At 34.5% G+C, this 16,934-nt stretch overlaps 1 protein-coding gene across 2 annotated transcripts; it reads left to right on the top strand.

Moving 5' to 3' along the window:
- Nucleotides 1-13,618: 13,618 nt before the first annotated feature.
- Nucleotides 13,619-16,517, top strand: LOC139844013 (G-type lectin S-receptor-like serine/threonine-protein kinase LECRK3). Of its 2 annotated transcripts, XM_071834210.1 has the most exons (2): nucleotides 13,619-15,912; nucleotides 16,260-16,517. In XM_071834210.1, the coding sequence occupies exons 1-2, from the start codon at nucleotides 13,624-13,626 to the stop codon at nucleotides 16,272-16,274; spliced, it is 2,304 nt and encodes a 767-aa protein (XP_071690311.1). In that variant the 5' UTR covers nucleotides 13,619-13,623; the 3' UTR covers nucleotides 16,275-16,517. The 2 variants fall into 2 exon arrangements, with proteins under 2 accessions (XP_071690311.1, XP_071690310.1); XM_071834209.1 differs by lacking the exon at nucleotides 16,260-16,517 and having other exon boundaries at nucleotides 13,619-16,119.
- The last annotated feature ends 417 nt before the right edge of the window (nucleotides 16,518-16,934 follow it).

Here is a 16,934-nt window from a genome sequence, read left to right as displayed (position 1 = left end):
AATCACACGGGGTTCTGCACCAAATTTTGCAACAAGTGTAAAAGAAATGGTCATAGCGCGGCGAAGTGTGAGGTCTACGGACCAGGGGTTAATAGAACGAAAGGAACAAATGGTGTCGGAACGAGTAATGGCGGAGCAAGTAGTGTCGGAGCAAGTTATGCCAATGTAGTTTGTTATAAATGTGGAAAACCAGGCCACATTATTAGAAATTGCCCGAACCAGGAGAACACGAATGGACAAGGCCGTGGAAGAGTTTTCAATATTAATGCGGTAGAGGCACAGGAAGACCCGGAGCTTGTTACGGGTACGTTTCTTATTGACAATAAATCTGCTTACGTTTTATTTGATTCGGGTGCGGATAGAAGCTATATGAGTAGAGATTTTTGTGCTAAATTAAGTTGTCCATTGACGCCTTTGGATAGTAAATTTTTACTCGAATTAGCAAATGGTAAATTAATTTCAGCAGATAATATATGTCGGAATCGAGAAATTAAACTGGTTAGCGAAACATTTAAGATTGATTTGATACCAGTAGAGTTAGGGAGTTTTGATGTGATAATCGGTATGGACTGGTTGAAAGAAGTGAAAGCGGAGATCGTTTGTTACAAAAATGCAATTCGCATTATACGAGAAAAAGGAAAACCCTTAATGGTGTACGGAGAAAAGGGCAACACGAAGCTACATCTTATTAGTAATTTGAAGGCACAAAAACTAATAAGAAAAGGTTGCTATGCTGTTCTAGCACACGTCGAGAAAGTACAAACTGAAGAAAAGAGCATCAATGATGTTCCCATTGCAAAAGAATTTCCCGATGTATTTCCGAAAGAATTACCGGGATTACCCCCACATCGATCCGTTGAATTTCAAATAGATCTTGTACCAGGAGCTGCACCAATAGCTCGTGCTCCTTACAGACTCGCACCCAGCGAGATGAAAGAACTGCAAAGCCAATTACAAGAACTTTTAGAGCGTGGTTTCATTCGACCAAGCACATCACCGTGGGGAGCTCCTGTTTTGTTTGTCAAGAAGAAAGATGGTACATTCAGGTTGTGTATCGACTACCGAGAGTTGAACAAACTTACCATCAAGAACCGCTACCCACTACCGAGAATCGACGACTTATTTGATCAACTACAAGGCTCGTCTGTTTATTCAAAGATTGACTTACGTTCCGGGTATCATCAAATGCGGGTGAAAGAAGATGATATTCCAAAGACTGCTTTCAGAACACGTTACGGTCATTACGAGTTTATGGTCATGCCGTTTGGTTTAACTAATGCACCAGCTGTGTTCATGGACCTTATGAACCGAGTGTGTGGACCATACCTTGACAAGTTTGTCATTGTTTTCATTGATGACATACTTATTTACTCAAAAAATGACCAAGAACACGGTGAACATTTGAGAAAGGTGTTAGAAGTATTGAGGAAGGAAGAATTGTACGCTAAGTTTTCAAAGTGTGCATTTTGGTTGGAAGAAGTTCAATTCCTCGGTCACATAGTGAACAAAGAAGGTATTAAGGTGGATCCGGAAAAGATAGAAACTGTTGAAAAGTGGGAAACCCCAAAAACTCCGAAACACATACGCCAGTTTTTAGGACTAGCTGGTTACTACAGAAGGTTCATCCAAGACTTTTCCAGAATAGCAAAACCCTTGACTGCATTAACGCATAAAGGGAAGAAATTTGAATGGAATGATGAACAAGAGAAAGCGTTTCAGTTATTGAAGAAAAAGCTAACTACGGCACCTATATTGTCATTGCCTGAAGGGAATGATGATTTTGTGATTTATTGTGATGCATCAAAGCAAGGACTCGGTTGTGTATTAATGCAACGAATGAAGGTGATTGCTTATGCGTCTAGACAATTGAAGATTCACGAACAAAATTATACGACGCATGATTTGGAATTAGGCGCGGTTGTTTTTGCATTAAAGACTTGGAGGCACTACTTATATGGGGTCAAAAGTATTATATATACCGACCACAAAAGTCTTCAACACATATTTAATCAGAAACAACTGAATATGAGGCAGCGTAGGTGGATTGAATTATTGAATGATTACGACTTTGAGATTCGTTACCACCCGGGGAAGGCAAATGTGGTAGCCGATGCCTTGAGCAGGAAGGACAGAGAACCCATTCGAGTAAAATCTATGAATATAATGATTCATAATAACATTACTACTCAAATAAAGGAGGCGCAACAAGGAGTTTTAAAAGAGGGAAATTTAAAGGATGAAATACCCAAAGGATCGGAGAAGCATCTTAATATTCGGGAAGACGGAACCCGGTATAGGGCTGAAAGGATTTGGGTACCAAAATTTGGAGATATGAGAGAAATGGTACTTAGAGAAGCTCATAAAACCAGATACTCAATACATCCTGGAACGGGGAAGATGTACAAGGATCTCAAGAAACATTTTTGGTGGCCGGGTATGAAAGCCGATGTTGCTAAATACGTAGGAGAATGTTTGACGTGTTCTAAGGTCAAAGCTGAGCATCAGAAACCATCAGGTCTACTTCAACAACCCGAAATCCCGGAATGGAAATGGGAAAACATTACCATGGATTTCATCACTAAATTGCCAAGGACTGCAAGTGGTTTTGATACTATTTGGGTAATAGTTGATCGTCTCACCAAATCAGCACACTTCCTACCAATAAGATAATATGACAAGATGGAGAAGTTAGCACGACTGTATTTGAAGGAAGTCGTCTCCAGACATGGAATACCAATCTCTATTATCTCTGATAGGGATGGCAGATTTATTTCAAGATTCTGGCAGACATTACAGCAAGCATTAGGAACTCGTCTAGACATGAGTACTGCCTATCATCCACAAACTGATGGGCAGAGCGAAAGGACGATACAAACGCTTGAAGACATGCTACGAGCATGTGTTATTGATTTCGGAAACAGTTGAGATCGACATCTACCGTTAGCAGAATTTTCCTACAACAACAGCTACCATTCAAGCATTGAGATGGCGCCGTTTGAAGCACTTTATGGTAGAAAGTGCAGGTCTCCGATTTGTTGGAGTGAAGTGGGGGATAGACAGATTACGGGTCCGGAGATTATACAAGAAACTACCGAGAAGATCATCCAAATTCAACAACGGTTGAAAACCGCCCAAAGTCGACAAAAGAGCTACGCTGACATTAAAAGAAAAGATATAGAATTTGAAATTGGAGAGATGGTCATGCTTAAAGTTGCACCTTGGAAAGGCGTTGTTCGATTTGGTAAACGAGGGAAATTAAATCCAAGGTATATTGGACCATTCAAGATTATTGATCGTGTCGGACCAGTAGCTTACCGACTAGAGTTACCTCAACAACTCGCGGCTGTACATAACACTTTCCACGTCTCGAATTTAAAGAAATGTTTTGCTAAAGAAGATCTCACTATTCCGTTAGATGAAATCCAAATCAACGAAAAACTTCAATTCATCGAAGAACCCGTCGAAATAATGGATCGTGAGGTTAAAAGACTTAAGCAAAACAAGATACCAATTGTTAAGGTTCGATGGAATGCTCGTAGAGGACCCGAGTTCACCTGGGAGCGTGAAGATCAGATGAAGAAGAAATACCCGCATCTATTTCCAGAAGATTCGTCAACACCTTCAACAGCTTAAAATTTCGGGACGAAATTTATTTAACGGGTAGGTACTGTAGTGACCCGAACTTTTCCATGTTTATATATATTAATTGAGATTGATATTTACATGATTAAATGTTTCCAACATGTTAAGCAATCAAACTTGTTAAGACTTGATTAATTGAAATATGTTTCATATAGACAATTGACCACCCAAGTTGATCGGTGATTCACGAACGTTAAAACTTGTAAAAACTATATGATGACATATATATGGATATATATATATATATATATATATATATATATATAGTTAACATGATACTATGATAAGAAAACATATCATAAAGTATATTATCAATGAACTACATATGTAAAAACAAGACTACTAACTTAATGATTTTTGAACGAGACATATATGTAACGATTATCGTTGTAAAGACATTTAATGTATATATATCATATTAAGAGATATTCATACATGATAATATCATGATAATATAATAATTTAAAATCTCATTTGATATTATAAACATTGGGTTAACAACATTTAACAAGATCGTTAACCTAAAGGTTTCAAAACAACACTTACATGTAACGACTAACGATGACTTAACGACTCAGTTAAAATGTATATACATGTAGTGTTTTAATATGTATTTATACACTTTTGAAAGACTTCAATACACTTATCAAAATACTTCTACTTAACAAAAATGCTTACAATTACATCCTCGTTCAGTTTCATCAACAATTCTACTCGTATGCACCTGTATTCGTACTCGTACAATACACAGCTTTTAGATGTATGTACTATTGGTATATACACTCCAATGATCAGCTCTTAGCAGCCCATGTGAGTCACCTAACACATGTGGGAACTATCATTTGGCAACTAGCATGAAATATCTCATAAAATTACAAAAATATGAGTAATCATTCATGACTTATTTACATGAAAACAAAATTACATATCCTTTATATCTAATCCATACACCAACGACCAAAAACACCTACAAACACTTTCATTCTTCAATTTTCTTCATCTAATTGATCTCTCTCAAGTTCTATCTTCAAGTTCTAAGTGTTCTTCATAAATTCCAAAAGTTCTAGTTTCATAAAATCAAGAATACTTTCAAGTTTGCTAGCTCACTTCCAATCTTGTAAGGTGATCATCCAACCTCAAGAAATCTTTGTTTCTTACAGTAGGTTATCATTCTAATACAAGGTAATAATCATATTCAAACTTTGGTTCAATTTCTATAACTATAACAATCTTATTTCAAGTGATGATCTTACTTGAACTTGTTTTCGTGTCATGATTCTGCTTCAAGAACTTCGAGCCATCCAAGGATCCATTGAAGCTAGATCCATTTTTCTCTTTTCCAGTAGGTTTATCCAAGGAAATTAAGGTAGTAATGATGTTCATAACATCATTCGATTCATACATATAAAGCTATCTTATTCGAAGGTTTAAACTTGTAATCACTAGAACATAGTTTAGTTAATTCTAAACTTGTTCGCAAACAAAAGTTAATCCTTCTAACTTGACTTTTAAAATCAACTAAACACATGTTATATATCTATATGATATGCTAACTTAATGATTTAAAACCTGGAAACACGAAAAACACCGTAAAACCGGATTTACGCCGTCGTAGTAACACCGCGGGCTGTTTTGGGTTAGTTAATTAAAAACTATGATAAACTTTGATTTAAAAGTTGTTATTCTGAGAAAATGATTTTTATTATGAACATGAAACTATATCCAAAAATTATGGTTAAACTCAAAGTGGAAGTATGTTTTCTAAAATGGTCATCTAGACGTCGTTCTTTCGACTGAAATGACTACCTTTACAAAAACGACTTGTAACTTATTTTTCCGACTATAAACCTATACTTTTTCTGTTTAGATTCATAAAATAGAGTTCAATATGAAACCATAGCAATTTGATTCACTCAAAACGGATTTAAAATGAAGAAGTTATGGGTAAAACAAGATTGGATAATTTTTCTCATTTTAGCTACGTGAAAATTGGTAACAAATCTATTCCAACCATAACTTAATCAACTTGTATTGTATATTATGTAATCTTGAGATACCATAGACACGTATACAATGTTTCGACCTATCATGTCGACACATCTATATATATTTCGGAACAACCATAGACACTCTATATGTGAATGTTGGAGTTAGCTATACAGGGTTGAGGTTGATTCCAAAATAAATATAGTTTGAGTTGTGATCAATACTGAGATACGTATACACTGGGTCGTGGATTGATTCAAGATAATATTTATCGATTTATTTCTGTACATCTAACTGTGGACAACTAGTTGTAGGTTACTAACGAGGACAGCTGACTTAATAAACTTAAAACATCAAAATATATTAAAAGTGTTGTAAATATATTTTGAACATACTTTGATATATATGTATATATTGTTATAGGTTCGTGAATCAACCAGTGGCCAAGTCTTACTTCCCGACGAAGTAAAAATCTGTGAAAGTGAGTTATAGTCCCACTTTTAAAATCTAATATTTTTGGGATGAGAATACATGCAGGTTTTATAAATGATTTACAAAATAGACACAAGTACGTGAAACTACATTCTATGGTTGAATTATCGAAATCGAATTTGCCCCTTTTTATTAAGTCTGGTAATCTAAGAATTAGGGAACAGACACCCTAATTGACGCGAATCCTAAAGATAGATCTATTGGGCCTAACAAACCCCATCCAAAGTACCGGATGCTTTAGTACTTCGAAATTTATATCATATCCGAAGGGTGTCCCGGAATGATGGGGATATTCTTATATATGCATCTTGTTATTGTCGGTTACCAGGTGTTCACCATATGAATGATTTTTATCTCTATGTATGGGATGTGTATTGAAATATGAGATCTTGTGGTCTATTGTTACGATTTGATATATATAGGTTAAACCTATAACTCACCAACATTTTTGTTGACGTTTTAAGCATGTTTATTCTCAGGTGATTATTAAGAGCTTCCGCTGTCGCATACTTAAATAAGGACGAGATTTGGAGTCCATGCTTGTATGATATTGTGTAAAAACTGCATTCAAGAAACTTATTTTGTTGTAACATATTTGTATTGTAAACCATTATGTAATGGTCGTGTGTAAACAGGATATTTTAGATTATCATTATTTGATAATCTACGTAAAGCTTTTTAAACCTTTATTGATGAAATAAAGGTTATGGTTTGTTTTAAAAATGAATGCAGTCTTTGAAAAACGTCTCATATAGAGGTCAAAACCTCGCAACGAAATCAATTAATATGGAACGTTTTTAATCAATAAGAACGGGACATTTCATTAACGACTCAGTTAAAATGTATATACATGTAGTGTTTTAATATGTATTTATACACTTTTGAAAGACTTCAATACACTTATCAAAATACTTCTACTTAACAAAAATGCTTACAATTACATCCTCGTTCAGTTTCATCAACAATTCTACTCGTATGCACCCGTATTCGTACTCGTACAATACACAGCTTTTAGATGTATGTACTATTAGTATATACACTCCAATGATCAGCTCTTAGCAGCCCATGTGAGTCACCTAACACATGTGGGAACCATCATTTGGAAACTAGCATGAAATATCTCATAAAATTACAAAAATATGAGTAATCATTCATGACTTATTTACATGAAAACAAAATTACATATCTTTTATATCTAATCCATACACCAACGACCAAAAACACCTACAAACACTTTCATTCTTCAATTTTCTTCATCTAATTGATCTCACTCAAGTTCTATCTTCAAGTTCTAAGTGTTCTTCATATATTCTACAAGTTCTAGTTACATAAAATCAAGAATACTTTCAAGTTTGCTAGCTCACTTCCAATCTTGTAAGGTGATCATCCAACCTCAAGAAATCTTTGTTTCTTACAGTAGGTTATCATTCTAATACAAGGTAATAATCATATTCAATCTTTGGTTCAATTTCTATAACTATAACAATCTTATTTCAAGTGATGATCTTACTTGAACTTGTTTTCGTGTCATGATTCTGCTTCAAGAACTTCGAGCCATCCAAGGATCCGTTGAAGCTAGATCCATTTTTCTATTTTCCAGTAGGTTTATCCAAGGAACTTAAGGTAGTAATAATGTTCATAACATCATTCGATTCATACATATAAAGCTATCTTATTCGAAGGTTTAAACTTGTAATCACTAGAACATAGTTTAGTTAATTCTAAACTTGTTCGCAAACAAAAGTTAATCCTTCTAACTTGACTTTTAAAATCAACTAAACACATGTTCTATATCTATATGATATGCTAACTTAATGATTTAAAACCTGGAGACACGAAAAACACCGTAAAACCGGATTTACGCCGTCGTAGTAACACCGAGGGCTGTTTTGGGTTAGTTAATTAAAAACTATGATAAACTTTGATTTAAAAGTTGTTATTCTAAAAAAATGATTTTTATTATGAACATGAAACTATATCCAAAAATTATGGTTAAACTCAAAGTGGAAGTATGTTTTCTAAAATGGTCATCTAGACGTCGTTCTTTCGACTGAAATGACTACCTTTACAAAACGACTTGTAACTTATTTTTCCGACTATAAACCTATACTTTTTCTGTTTAGATTCATAAAATAGAGTTCAATATGAAACCATATCAATTTGATTCACTCAAAACGGATTTAAAATGAAGAAGTTATGGGTAAAACAAGATTGGATAATTTTTCTCATTTTAGCTACGTGAAAATTGGTAACAAATCTATTCCAACCATAACTTAATCAACTTGTATTGTATATTATGTAATCTTGAGATACCATAGACACGTATACAATGTTTCGACCTATCATGTCGACACATCTATATATATTTCGGAACGACCATAGACACTCTATATGTGAATGTTGGAGTTAGCTATACAGGGTTGAGGTTGATTCCAAAATATATATAGTTTGAGTTGTGATCAATACTGAGATACGTATACACTGGGTCGTGGATTGATTCAAGATAATATTTATCGATTTATTTCTGTACATCTAACTGTGGACAACTAGTTGTAGGTTACTAACGAGGACAGCTGACTTAATAAACTTAAAACATCAAAATATATTAAAAGTGTTGTAAATATATTTTGAACATACTTTGATATATATGTATATATTGTTATAGGTTCGTGAATCAACCAGTGGCCAAGTCTTACTTTCCGACGAAGTAAAAATCTGTGAAAGTGAGTTATAGTCCCACTTTTAAAATCTAATATTTTTGGGATGAGAATACATGCAGGTTTTATAAATGATTTACAAAATAGACACAAGTGCGTGAAACTACATTCTATGGTTGAATTATCGAAATCGAATATGCCCCTTTTTATTAAGTCTGGTAATCTAAGAATTAGGGAACAGACACCCTAATTGACGCGAATCCTAAAGATAGATTTATTGGGTCTAACAAACCCCATCCAAAGTACCGGATGCTTTAGTACTTCGAAATTTATATCATATCCGAAGGGTGTCCCGGAATGATGGGGATATTCTTATACATGCATCTTGTTAATGTCGGTTACCAGGTGTTCACCATATGAATGATTTTTATCTCTATGTATGGGATGTGTATTGAAATATGAAATCTTGTGGTCTATTATTATGATTTGATATATATAGGTTAAACCTATAACTCACCAACATTTTTGTTGACGTTTTAAGCATGTTTATTCTCAGGTGATTATTAAGAGCTTCCGCTGTAGCATACTTAAATAAGGACAAGATTTGGAGTCCATGCTTGTATGATATTGTGTAAAAACTGCATTCAAGAAACTTATTTTGTTGTAACATATTTGTATTGTAAACCATTATGTAATGGTCGTGTGTAAACAGGATATTTTAGATTATCATTATTTGATAATCTACGTAGAACTTTTTAAACCTTTATTGATGACATAAAGGTTATGGTTTGTTTTAAAATGAATGCAGTCTTTGAAAAACGTCTCATATAGAGGTCAAAACCTCGCAACGAAATCAATTAATATGGAACATTTTTAATCAATAAGAACGGGACATTTCATCACTCACTAAGCGTTAGCTTACCCTCTCGTTGTTTACATTTTTATAGATTGCATGGATGCGGAGGCTCGGGTAAGCGGGGACTAGTGGCTCGCGTAGTTGCTTTAGAAGGCTTGCTTTTGGATTAATTAGGATTGGGTAGCGTATCCCCAATCGCCATGCTCGGCCTTTATTTTGTATTACAAATCACGTGGTTGAAAACTTGTATTTTCGTACGAAAGTCGTAAAACGGCCGATGTGGACCCGGTCTTCGTAAAACTAATTTTATTAATGGAACGTGTTAGTTTTACATATATGAATGTGTGGTTGAAAGTGTTTTGTCTAATTATGCCTGGAAACGGCCAAACATTTTTGTGTAATTGACTTCCGGGGACAGCAGAGTGTCCAGGTGGTTTGGCGCGCCGCGCAACCACCTGGCGCGCCGCGCCATATGCTGATCAGACAAAAAAAAATTTTAATTTGATATTTTAAGCGGGTTCGATTGCGGTTTGGTTTGGGTTGTTACAAGGTAAAACCTATAACTCACCAACATTTTTGTTGACGTTTTAAGCATGTTTATTCTCGGGTGATTATTAAGAGCTTCCGCTATTGCATATTAAAATAAGGACAAGATTTGGAGTCTATGCTTGTATGATATTGTGTAAAAACTGTATTCAAGAAACTTATTTTTGATGTAATATATTCTTATTGTAAACCATTATGTAATAGTCGTGTGTAATCGGTATATTTTAGATTATCATTATTTGATAATCTACGTAATGCTTTTTAAACCTTTATCGATAAAATAAAGGTTATGGTTGTTTTAAAAATGAATGCAGTCTTTGAAAAACGTCTCATATAGAGGTCAAAACCTCGCGACGAAATCAATTAATATGGAACGTTTATAATCAATCTGAACGGGACATTTCAGTTGGTATCCGAGCGTTGGTCTTAGAGAACCAGAAATTTGCATTAGTGTGTCTTATCGAATTTGTTAGGATACATTAGTGAGTCTGGACTTCGACCGTGTTTTCTTTAAAAACGATTGCTTAACACTTTTGTTGGAAATTATATATTATTAACATGTAAATATTATGTGATATATTAACCTCTTAATGTGTTTGATATTGTGTGATAGATGTCTACCACTGGTACAAATTCCATCGACTCACCTAATAATAATGAAGAATCGAATTTACTTTGGGAAGATTCACAAATTCCCGAAGAGGAACCTGAAGAAGAGGAACCGGAAGAGGAGGAACCGGAAGACGAGGAACCGGAAGAGGAGGAACCGGAAGAAGAAGAGGTTCCGGAGGAAGAAATATTGATACCTACAGTAAATCGAATAAATAAAAGAAAATCCTCAACCAGCGGACCAAAGTTAAAAATGGTCAATGGTGTTTCCAAAGAAGTTCCATTCGAGTCGTTGAGTTCAATAAGATTATTATTAAGTCATTTATAGTTTGAATATATTATGAAATGGTATGCATGCCTGTCAACTTTCGTTGTAATGAAAGTTTGTCTTTTAAAAACGAATGCAATGATTGTAAAACGTATCATATAGAGGTCAAATACCTCGCAATGAAATCAATTATTATGTAACATTTATAATCGATATGAACGGGGCATTTCAGGTAGATATAAATGGAGTATAAGGTTCTTAGGAAGATAAATGTGTAATTAGGTATAGGTGTGGGGATTATTATGGGCGAGAGGTATAGTGTTATGGGTTACTATAGACATGTCTTGCTTTTGTTTACGTATATTTTGAAATTACGTTTCTCTATGCACTATATTATGTATGTTATCTCTTTTTTATTGTGTAATATTGTTATATGTGTATTTTTCTCTATGAATATTTTTGCATGGTCACATCTTCTTAAGCGCATTTAACTTTTTCAGGTAATATTATTATCAGTTGACCCCTACCATTTATTTATTTTTTATATTATTATAATTGGCCGGAGGTCCTTTTGGAAGCCATCTCTCTGCCCTCGAGCAGAGGGAGGGACGGACCTCCTTTAGCCACGGGTCCTATACCTGCGGATGGAGTAGTGATTTTCTTCTAATTTAGGGCACGAGAAATGATTGTTTACACCTTATATTCCCCATACCCTGCAATAGTGGGATTGGGTATTGTTGTTGTTGTTGTTGTTGCTGCTGCTGTTGTTGTACGTTTATGTAATACAGTATGTGGGGTATATAATATATATTAATCTTAGAAGATATAACAATTACTATTAGATTAGAGGTACAATTTATGATACAGGAGAATATGTCAGTATGTCAGAGGCCATTAATGATACAGGAGAGTACAATTTAAAGTATTGTATATGAGGTCAGCACATCCAATGGGCCATTGGCCTAGCGATATCGGGGTAACTATCAAACTTTGAAGTTGTGGGTTAAGTCCTAGAGTGAACCACTTGTAATATTCGTCTAAGATGAATATTGACCTAAGAAATTACAATGCAACTTTTAGTATGAAAAGGGACAATATGACAACTAGAAGGATGCAAGACAAGGACATGATAATTTTTAAATTTTGAAAAGAGAGTTTTTTGGTCTATACGCACCAATATAGAGAAAGTGACTATCTTGACATCAAATAATATTGGAAAATGATAAAATTTTCATTTTCAACTTTAGTATAAAACTAATACACGTCATTATTCCCTTAATATTATACAATCTTTTTCTAATCAATAATATTATATTATTTTGTTAGATGATATAAATACAAAATAATTTAAATTAAAATAATATTATATATGTTACAAATAAATAATAATTCATATTTGTTAATCGAAATTAAAAGTTTAAACCGGATGTAGAAAACACTTCTCCTATCTCCTATAGTATAATTGAGAAATATTCAAATGAAGTCAACTTTTAAGTTGAGATTCAAGGGACTAACCAGAGTGCGATACGTGGCGCGATAATCATATGTAATTGAAGAAAGATAAAAAAAAAAATTAAATTTCTTTTTTCAAAAAACTTTTTTTTGTTTTTTCGATTTTTTTTTGACATGCGATTAAATCACATGTGATTCTGCATGCCAATCACACGTGATTGTAAAACCCACTCACATGTGATTCTGCATGTCAAATCCAATCACATGTGATTGAAAAAAAAATTATTTAGTAAAATGACGAATTTCAGTAAATTTGTGCTAAAAGCTGTAAACACCAAGTTTTTTTTTATAAAAACTTGATCAAATCACCGAATTAAAGTCTGAAATTTTGAAGATATGATCACGAAACGCTAACAAACTTAATTAAATCACCGAATTAAAGTATATTTCCTATTGAAATTTTTTTTTGAAAAAAAAATTTTGAATTTTTTTTTTCAATCACATGTGATTGTGTTTTACAATCACATGTGATTGAGTTTGATAATCACATGTGATTAGATTTGAAATGCTAAATTTAAAAAAAAAAAATTTCAAAAAAAAATTCAAACTTTTTAAAAAAAATATGTTATTTTGAAAAAAGTTTTCAATCATATGTGATTGTCGCATCACATTTCGTACTCTGATTGATCCGTTGGATTTCAAGCAAGTTATTGAATTTAAAGGATTACAACTATAGTATAATAATAATAATAAGATAATATAGTATATTACCTAATGGATTTAAATCAACGATTTATTTACTCCTAAGAAATATTTTACCCTTTAACTTTAGCAGGAATGTTACAAAATTGAAATTTGGGTCTAATTTCCACTTTGAATCTTCCTGCCGTGTAAAACAATTTGAGTTTTCATGATTACGGGAAATGGTCAAATTTCTATATCAAAGATGAGTTTTCATTCTATTATTAGGGAATTTATTATCACCACAAAAATGTTTTAGAAACCTACAGGTGGACTTAGTCTTTTAGTTGACTTAATTCAATCACCTTCTTTATTATAAAATACCCGACTTCATTATAATATTATATTGTCTATTATCTTTAACAACTTATATCATGGCGATGCTTCCACTGTGCCTCATCTTGTTAACTAACTTACTACACTTTTTATCAGCTCAACAGACTAACGGTTATGTATCTGTTGGTGCCTCACTTACAGCCACACCGAATGCCAGCTCATGGTTATCATCTTCAGGTGAATTTGCATTTGGATTCCAACAAATTCAAGGAAACGATAACTTTTTGTTATCCATATGGTATGACAAGATACCCGACAAAACCATTGTCTGGTATCCAAAAGACGGGCATACGGTTCCTAGTGGATCCAAAGTTGAGCTAACAGGCGGGACCGGGCTCGTACTTACGGATCCCGAAGGTAAACAGATATGGACCTCAGGGTCCATATCTAATATTGCTTCCGGTTTCATGAACGATACCGGCAACTTTGTGATTATTGGTAGCGATTCGCGAAACATTTGGGAGAGTTTTAATCATCCGACAGATACCATGTTGCCTACTCAAGTTATGGCCAGAGGAGGCGTGATTAGTTCAAAGATGAGCAAAACAAACTTCTCGGCTGGCAAATTTCAGTTGCGGTTCCAGTTAGATGGGAATTTTGTTCTTTATACTCTCGATATAATATCTGGTTCAACTGGAAATCCTAACTATAACACTGGTACTTTTAATGTTTCCAGTTCGACGAATTCTGGTTACCAATATATTTTTAATGCGACGGGATACATGTATATATTGAAAGGTAATGGCGAAAAATATGAACTTACTCCAAGAGATTCGTTACCGTCGGGAGATTATTATCATCGAGCTACTCTTGATTATGATGGAGTTTTCGCTCAATACTATTACCCTAAGAATTCGGATGGCAATCAACGTTGGGAAGTTGTATGGTCTGAGCCAGAAAATATATGTAAGATAGATGGTGGCGGTGCGTGTGGACTAAACAATGTTTGCAGCCTTGAAGATAACCGGCCAATATGTGAATGCCCACAGGGGTTTTCTTTGCTCGATTCTAACGTCCCGAATGGTGACTGCAAGCCTGATTTTGCTCCAAGTTGCGATGAAGATTATAGGGAAGAGCAATTTGACTTCATTGAGCTTAATAATATTGATTGGCCACAACATGATTATGTTCACATGGACCCATCTAACGAAGAAAGCTGCAAAACTTCTTGTTTGAAAGATTGTTTCTGTGCCGTTGCGATTTACAGAGACAGTCAATGTTGGAGGAAGCAGATTCCACTCTCCAATGGAAGGAAGGATTCTTCGGTTATTGTGAAGGCCTTTTTGAAATTTAGCAATGGTAATCATTCTCTTCAAAGACCTGAATTTTCAAGAGAAGATAAAAATCGGAGAAGTTTGATATTACTCGGATCAGCCCTGTTAAGTACGTCCGTTTTTGTAATCATATTTTTAACTAGTGTGATTTGTATCGGGTTTTTTCGAGTCTACAAAAAGAGATCACTAAATCCATACCCAAGTAGTAAAGCTGTTGAAGCAACTCTGCCACGTTTTACATATCAAGAACTAGTCAAAGCTACTGACGGGTTCAAAGTTGAACTGGGAAAAGGAGCTTTCGGGGCAGTTTATAAAGGCGTAATAGGGACAAAAATGGTTGCTGTTAAAAAGTTGCATTCTTTGATTCAGGATGTACAAAAGGAATTTAAAATTGAGGTCAACACAATAGCAAGGACTAATCACAAAAATTTGGTGCAGCTTCTTGGGTATTGTGATGAGGGTGAGCAGAGGCTATTGATTTACGAGTACATGAGCAACGGGACTTTAGCAGGCTTTCTATTTGAGGACACGAGACCTAGTTGGAAACAGAGGAGTAACGTTGCGATAGGAATTGCAAAGGGACTCGCGTACCTTCACGAAGAGTGTAGTACACAGATCATTCATTGTGATATAAAACCTCAAAATATACTTCTTGATGAACATTGTGATGCCAAGATTGCTGACTTTGGATTAGCAAAAATTTTGATGTTGAATCAGAGCCGAACGAATACTGGAATAAGGGGAACGAAAGGGTACGTTGCTCCTGAATGGTTTAGAAACACTTTGGTCTCTGTAAAGGTTGATGTGTATAGCTTTGGTGTGTTGCTACTTGAGATTGTTTCGTGTAGGAAGAGTGTGGTGTTTGAGAGTGATAATGAAGATATGGAGGTATTAACTGATTTTGCATGGGACTGTTACCAGAAAGGCTTACTGGATACGTTTGTTGAAAATGATTCAGAGGCGTTAGATGACTACAAGAAGCTGACAAGGTTTGTGATGGTTGGTCTTTGGTGCGTTCAAGAAAATCCGTCTCTGAGGCCCACCATGAGAAAGGTGATTCAGATGCTTGAAGGAGGACTCGAAGTAGCAGAACCTCCATGTCCATTTCCTTACTCTCTTACATCATTCAAATCATTTAATGAATGTGGATAACTTTTCTGTTTCCGTTTCTGTTTTTGATTTTCTTTATATTTCAGTCTTAGTTGAGTTCTAGTCTATAGTAAATTAATATTGCAATATACCATATAAGTGGTTTGGTTATTAGAGCTTCAGAAGCTTCGTTATTTAACTATTTACACCATCTAGATAATACAAATAAAAATTAGATAAGGTAACTATTATGAAATTTATATGAATGGGTTGAGTTTTAAAAAGTTATTCTCGAATTTTTTTGTTTCCAGAAAGGAAAGGAATAGAAGAGAATGAGATAAGCCGCTGCTTGAATTGAAGTTTGAAGCTCGTGTCTATTTGTATCTCTAAAAGAGTGTAGTTGTAGTGGTTTTTTAAGTTTGGTTGTATATGTTAGTACTTGTTTCTGTGTCGTAGTTGCCCCCTCAGCAACTCTATGGTAGTCGTTGTTATCTCCTGTATCGGCTCTGAGTTGATGTTGTGTTTCTCGTGTCTGTACAATGGGTTGGGCCTCACTTAGCCTGACCCTCTCGAGTTCTTTTAATAAAATTATTTGCTTTTCGAAAACACGGAAGAGAATGACTTCGGATGGAGTACTCGTTATAAATCTCTTTCGTTTATATTTGGCCGAATTAGAAAAGAATATAATGTCTACATATAACTCTCTACGTATAGGCAATATAAGCAATGACCAATGGAGTACCTAATACCAATATTGTTGCGTTTTATTTAAATTGCCTAATATTAGATAAGTTTGTTAAGTCATTGCCACCAGTTAACAGGTAAAAATAACTTTTTGCGGGCTCATGTTTGGTGGTTTATTGATTATTTGTTAATTGAAGTTAAAATGGTTCAACGGACGAGCTCATAATCTATTCTTTAGCATTCAATACTAGTGCTTTGATACAAATGTTATCTGTAATCAAGATTGGAGAATTCGGATCTCT

Source organism: Rutidosis leptorrhynchoides, chromosome 4, assembly GCF_046630445.1.
Source record: "Rutidosis leptorrhynchoides isolate AG116_Rl617_1_P2 chromosome 4, CSIRO_AGI_Rlap_v1, whole genome shotgun sequence".
Taxonomy (NCBI): domain Eukaryota; kingdom Viridiplantae; phylum Streptophyta; class Magnoliopsida; order Asterales; family Asteraceae; genus Rutidosis; species Rutidosis leptorrhynchoides.
The sequence above is the reverse complement of the archived record's forward strand: the minus strand, read 5'-3'. Positions and strand labels throughout refer to the sequence as shown.

What these genes read in the sequence shown, in the direction of transcription:
- LOC139844013 (XM_071834209.1), top strand. Translation starts at nt 13,624, where the DNA reads ATGGCGATGCTTCCACTGTGCCTCATCTTGTTAACTAACTTACTACAC.